The sequence below is a fragment of the Morone saxatilis genome, unplaced genomic scaffold (genome assembly GCF_004916995.1).
Source record: "Morone saxatilis isolate NCDOM2014 unplaced genomic scaffold, NCSU_SB_2.0 Contig21, whole genome shotgun sequence".
Taxonomy (NCBI): Eukaryota; Metazoa; Chordata; class Actinopteri; family Moronidae; genus Morone; species Morone saxatilis.
The window spans coordinates 9,704,059-9,710,730 of record NW_023339774.1 but is presented as its reverse complement, the minus strand read 5'-3'; the positions used below and the strand labels follow the sequence as shown (position 1 = coordinate 9,710,730).

The 6,672-nt window shown below is 49.9% G+C and overlaps 1 protein-coding gene across 1 annotated transcript in view; it reads right to left on the bottom strand.

Annotated features, from left to right (window-relative positions):
- bcr (BCR activator of RhoGEF and GTPase) overlaps window positions 1-6,576 on the bottom strand; it is a 79,284-nt gene extending 72,708 nt beyond the window's left edge. The window contains exon 1 of the mRNA XM_035668492.1: window positions 4,092-6,576. Within this exon, the coding sequence (XP_035524385.1) occupies window positions 4,092-5,712 (1,621 nt within the window). The 5' untranslated portion in view covers window positions 5,713-6,576. The remainder of the gene's footprint in view (window positions 1-4,091) is intronic.
- Window positions 6,577-6,672: the final 96 nt, after the last annotated feature.

The following is a 6,672-nucleotide window of genomic DNA, read 5'->3' as shown; positions in this document are numbered from 1 at the left end:
CATGAAGCCAAAAAAAGCCCCTTCCCACTGTAAAGATATTAAGTGGATGAACGCATGCACACCAAAAACTTCTGCAGGTCGAGCTGGCTAACTTCTGGTCTAGCCCTCCGCTAAGTTGAAAAGCCTGGTGCACTTCCTTAACGGGTCATGCTATTGGCAAGGTAACAAGTAAGTTTTGCCTCACTCATTTTGCTCTACGATTCAAGTATAATACAAACTGAAACGGGCCTCAGAGATGAACTTTTTCCCCCTCTCTCCTCCCCAGCTATTCCATGGGTCAGTTCGTTCTAGTGGTATTTATACATCTAGATAGTTTGGGCTTTTTTGTCTATGTTTTGTACATTTGTAGTTGATTGGATTTTCACTTTTGGTGTTCACAGAATCTCTTTCCATTGGAGGCAAATAGATAATCCACAGAACAAGTATACAATTTTCATTTTTTAACCACTACCCCTAGATGTCTTTTTAACCTGCACATTACCAACAGCAGGCTTCCTGGGACTCTAAATCAATCAGCAAAACTATTCTGGCTCAACCCACATGTGCATTATTATGACATTTGGATGCAAAAACATATTTCATCTATAAAATGAGGTGATAACCTTCAGACCTGAGAGGGTGAAGAGAGAGAGAGAGCATATGGTTGTACCTGCCTAAAAATATTGCCGCTGACAGGACCCAGCTGAGGGAGGTGGAGGTTGTGGACAATACAACCATTGATGCTTTCTCAGGTCTCTCCTGGTTTGGTATCCCCGCCCTAACTGACACAAACCCACAGGTATTCCCTGGTTCTGTGGCAGATTTCCCTTCAAGTGAGTGAATCAATGGTAACAGCGTATGGAAAAACATTTTTTGGTTACCGCCCATTCCATTACAGAAGGTAGTGAAAGCCTCCTTTCTTCAATGAACTGACCTCGCTGGAACTTTCAGTGGGCATGTGGGGTTTGGTTAGGATCTTAATTTAACCTTTCTACAAATCTGATAACTACAGTTCTGTGTGTGAGAAACACTTAGATTGCTTTGTTGGTTTTATTTTCATACACATTTCAGTTTCTCCCACCATGGACCTGACTACGAACTTTTTCCCATTTTGAAATCATTCTTTATTTAAATGTTCTACATTTAATGAGAACATCCTTCACGTTAGCCGGTTTGCTCGCAGCAAGAGATGAAAAATTGAGTCACGGTGATGTGAAAGGGACTTGTCAGTCGTCTAACTCGGCACAAATGATCAAACGCTTGACATAACATTGCTCATGTTTGTTCAGTTCAGTTCAAAAATGAAAAGTTGGCAGCTGAAGGATGTGCCTCCAAACATGTTTTGCTATTTTCCCCCCACTTGCCAGGCGTCTTCGCTTTCCCACTGAACAACACTCGGGGGAGATATCTTTATTTGAATCTTTCACTCATTTTGTCATTCTGTTTATCTGTCGTAGTCACAAAGACCTGCTCATCTCTGCTCAGCATGTACACGTTTCATCCTGAAAACCCCCCAAACATTAAATAAACAGAACACACCATGAAGCGATTACTACTGTAGTTGGCATGCAGAGAAGAGAAGAGAAGAGAAGAGAAGAGAAGAAGAGAAGATATTACTATAGATCAGATGAGCTCTGGCAGATGGTGTGACTCCTCCAGAGCTCAACCACAGGCAGGAAACATCCTTTCGTTCACGGCCCTTCTGACCATTATCCCAAGTTACAACACAGCTACACATAAGTACACACCTATCGCTGGAGGCAAAGTAGCCTCAAGGTATAAGCGTAAACATCAAGCGTGTGTGTCCTTGTGTTTGAGCCCGACTCCGTGTGTTTCTGTTACGCAACGGGAGAGTTCTTCCCATCTGTGCCTCTCCGCAGCCCCCGCATCCCTGCCCAATGAAGCGAGAAACGACATCTCTGCCTTGCACTCTGCCTCCCTCAGTCTTCCTCACAACACCGTCCCACTCCTCATTATGATCATCCGCCGCGCACCTAAAACACACTCTCAAACTCTTCTTCCCTTAATATCCTCTCTCGGGGGTTCTGGTTGGCTTAAACTCTACACCGTGCAATATTCGTTGTTATCACCACCTCCACCGTCAACATCCCGCCCCGTCTGCCCTCGGCTTAAACCCCAACTAGAAAACGAGAGCGCTCCGCAGGGTGTCTGAACCAACATTTTACTACTTGTGCTCAAAATTCCAGATTATCCCACTAAATGCATTGCCGTCTGCGACCCCACCAACCCAACCCCAACCCCCACCCCCCCCTTCCACCATCTCCGTCCCTGCTCTTCCGGCTCGCCTAACTCCCCACAGGGCTCACTGTTGTGGAAAAGATGTTAAAACAAAGAGAGCAGACAGTGCAGGGATAATCCTAAACATAGCAGCTGGGGAATTAGCTAGCCATTTGCTGGGGACTCACTATCTGGGTTTGCTAACTATGCACAATCTTAATTGCTGTGCGCTCGGAATGTTAGCATTGTACTTCACTGTGGATGGTGTCTGCCCATTACTGCTTATCAGGGGAGGGAATGGTAATTAAAAAGGGAAGATGTCTTTCACTTTCACTGCAAATATGTCTGAGATGGTTTTTTTCGTTCCTCCGGACAGGATGGCATCCTGTCTGGAAAAACATTTTAGTTGATTCCACCAGGGCCAGTGTGTCAGTGGCTCTATTCGAATAAATGAGTTATAGATGCACAGAGACCTGTTCCCTGTTTAGGATATTTAGGCAATGAGCTGGATGGGGTTTCAGACAGTAACGCTACCCAGAATGATGACTATGTGTTTAGTTCTGAATCACATATTACAACAGCAAAACATTAAATTAGCTCTGACTTCACTGTACGGGTACCTCTAGTCTACGGACAAAAAGCAGCGTTGTTTGCACACTCTCTCTTTATCTCTCAGTGTTCTCATCTAATACTCCAATTCTCTCTTCCACTATCTATCCGACTACCTCGTCCCCCTTCCTTCCGGTTCCTCCTGGCACTGGAGCGGAGAGTGTGATGCCCGCACCACGCTGCCTGTCTGCTCCGGCAGGGCGCCAGTCCCAAGTCTGTTACAATACAGTAGGCGCTAAAACACTACTCACTTCAGCAGTAGAAAACTGAAGAGAGACAACAGGCGAAATGTGCACAACTACAGCAAACCGCGCCTTGGTAAACAACACCCAATGTCTAAAAATTACGTCAAATATTTGAACTGCCCGAGCGGTGTTTGGTTTGAGTTCCTGTGTGCTGGCACAGCCTCTACAATGGAAACTTTATAGAGGGATTAGAGCAAACTAAGTCCTCCTAATGTGCTTCTTTGAACAACACACTCCACTGTTGTTGTGCTCCAAACTAGCAGCCAAGTTAGCCAATGCCCATGTCTTCAGCTCCAGGCTGCACATCTATCTAGCTGCTGTTCTATTACAGGTGTCATGGCTGGAAGGCTGCAATTTAGTGGTTAGGGATACTGCGGATAATTGTGTGGAGAATAGAGTGTATTTCTTTTGTCCCGGTCTGCGCTAAAAGCCGGTGAAGAGTTTCGGGGAATTGTCTCCTTCCCCTGGTCACGTTTCAGGCAGAAAGAGAGACAGGCAGGAGGACAGACACCTGTGATTGGAATTCCATACTCTGAGCCGCAGGAGTCGTCTGAGGAAGGCTAGACCTGCAGTTTCAACCCAGACTGACCGCATTTATTGTTCACCCACCCAACTGACATTCCAGGAATAAGCAGAGGTGGATCTTTCATCTGTCTCCCACACAAGGCCATCCAAAGGACACGTCCTGCGTGGTTGCGTGCGCACACACACTCACACAAGCAATATCACACACATACTATCAATCACTTCAACAGTTGGCTGCTTTGTGGTTTTAAAGAGGAAAGACAAATTATGTGGAGAAGAGGCTTTCAATGCAAAAGAAAAGATGCCAATATAATTCCAGCATGACTAGTACACTCATTCACTCAGGCTTTCATTCATTTTTCCTTCCTCCACACACACGCACACACACACACACCCTGGCATACTCAGTTTTCAGTTTGAGCTCTGAAATGTCCTCTGCAATCCAGCCCACCTACTCTCCACTACAACAAACATTAGACAGCAGCCACCACTCACCTAGGTGGTCTCCATGGAAACTGTTGTCGTGGGAGGTTCTACCATGGGGCACGAGGTCATGATGGGCTGCAGGTGGCCAGATTTGACCGGTCTTGCGAACGCTCACAATAGTGGCCTCAGACATAACCACGTGGCCCCCCTGCTGTCGGTGGTGACGCTTCTGGGACTGCGGCGTCGGAGGGCTGCTGCTGTCAAAGGAGTGCTGGGAGTTCTGGGAGTTTTGGGACGGCGAGCGGCTCTTCTCTCTAAAGGGTCGGCGGAAGGCCGTGGTGGGGCTGGGTGAGACGTGGCTGGACTGACCTGAGGAGAAGTCCTCTTCGCTAGATGTCAGGTTCTCGTTGGAGCTGCAGTCCGGCGTGTAGCCGCCGCCTCCGCCGACATCCTCAAAGCTCCCTGGGGAGTAGGAGCGGCGCGGCCAGGTCAGGAGGTGGTCATCCCCTCCCCCGAGGTCCCTCATTGTGACGCCACTGCCACCTCCACCACTGCCTCTCCCATCTCCACCGCCACCTTCACCCATCATCACCCCACCAACATAGACACTGGAGTAGGCCTGGAACTCAGAGGGCTGCCATGGAGGGGGTGGAGGTTTGCCACCATTGGCCCTCCCCGAATGTCGCTGGTTGGGTTCCCCATCTTCATACTCCGCATCATAGCCGCAGGTGCTCTCAGTGGACCGACCTCTATACACTGGCCTGGCGCGGAGCTCCCCTGCCACCGTTGCCAGGTTACCTGGGAGGGAGTGAAGGGATCTTTTTCGCTCCATCTGCATGGCCTGGCTGCCCAAGGTGCTGATCTTGTCAGAAACTTCACGGTCGTTGACCCTGACCAGACCCCTCTCGTGGTGGAATTCCATGTTAGAGTAGAACGGCGGCGGTGGCGGCGGCAGCTGCTTCTCCTGGCCCTTTGCTACATCGCCCGCAGAGTGAGAGTTGGCTCGTTTGATCCTCTCAAAGTTGGACCTAAGAGCCGCCACTCCAAGTCCCATCCCCTTGGGGTCAGAGGGCAGCTCTTTGTCTGGAGGCGGGAGGTTGGGCCTGCGGGGAGAGACGGAGATGCCGCCTCTCTGTTTGGACGGCGAGAGGCCATCTAGGTTGTCGCAGGACGTGGACTCGGCCTGCTGGGGCACCTCGAAAGCCGACTCCAAGCCATCTCCGTGGGAGGCTGACTTCCTGGCTGGTGGAGGCCTGGGTTTAGACCTGCCAGTTCCATCTGCAAGAGGCTGATAACGGCTCCTATCCCCAACACCCCCACTGCAACCACCATACCCTCCACCACCAACACCTCCTACTACTACTCCAACTCCACCTGTCTCCTGCATGTGCGGCTGCTGCGACTGGCACTCGGCACCCTGCGTGGCAGCATCCACCCCCTCGTTCAGAGGAGTCTTCCTAAAGCCCCACCGCTGCTTGTCATAGCTCTTCCTCTCCTTGGCCAGGAGGGTCTGCAGGTAGATCATACGGAAGCGCTCCTTGTTCACCTCCTGCTCCAAGCGCCTGATGGACGCTTTGCACTTCTCCAGCTCCTGCTCGATGCCTCCAACAGAACGCAGCTCCATCTTGGGGGGCTCTGACTCCGGGAACTGCGCCTTCCACGCTTCGATGAAACCAACCGGCTCCACCATATTATGCCAAATTTCTCTCTGAGACGGATTGTGGTTCACACACACACACACACTGGCTGAATGGTGCCAAGGGCGCACTGGTAGTCACCCCTTTTTTTTTTTTTTTTTTAAGTCCAGCTCGCCACAGAATCCTTATCGACAACAATGCCCCCCCTACAGTTAGAAAGCAGTGTTTATAACAGGCCTTTAGGTAACCCGTTCAGAAACACACAGTCTAATTGCTGACACTTGCCGTGGGTTGCGCAGATGCAACAATACATCCCATTCTGAACAAGAGGAGCCGGTTGCTCGGCCAGAGGAAGAGCTGGGAATGCGTGAGGCATGAAAAGGAAAAGAAAGCTGTCATAGAGCTCGTCTTTCTCATGCATTATTCCAGAAAAGGCCACTTTTCAGGAGGAGAATTTCTTTCATTTCTCAGCCTCGACACAATGACAGTCTGCCACTGCCGATCCGGCTCCCGGGGAGAGGGGGAAAAAATAAGAAAGTGTTTAAATCCTGCGAGGCTTACTCACTGTCTGTGTCTAGCATTCCGGGTTTAGCAGGTCCGTTCACTCTTTCCCATTCATACGGCAGTAACCCCAGCTGCTGCTGCTCCGGACCGAGCGCCTTTGTACCAGCGGCGCTCAAGGAGAATGGATAAAAAGCGCAAAACGCAGGCGACGACAACATTTGAGTTTCTCAAGAACACACGATCAAAAAGCTGGTGGGATCCGGTAGAAGTAGATGAATTGTTTCGTTATCCCATTTTTTTTCCCCAACCCCACACGGCACTAATGTAGTATTGTTGCTTTTTTTTTTTGTATGTTCTTTTCCAGCTTTATCCCGTTCCTTCGGCCGTGATGATGGTGCTGCTGTGTGCGCTCCCATCAGGCCAGCAGCACTGGAGGGCTGCAGGAGTGGGAGGGACCAGTGACAGTGAGCCTGCTGGTTAAAGAGACAGAGCAGGGATGTAGCCCCCCC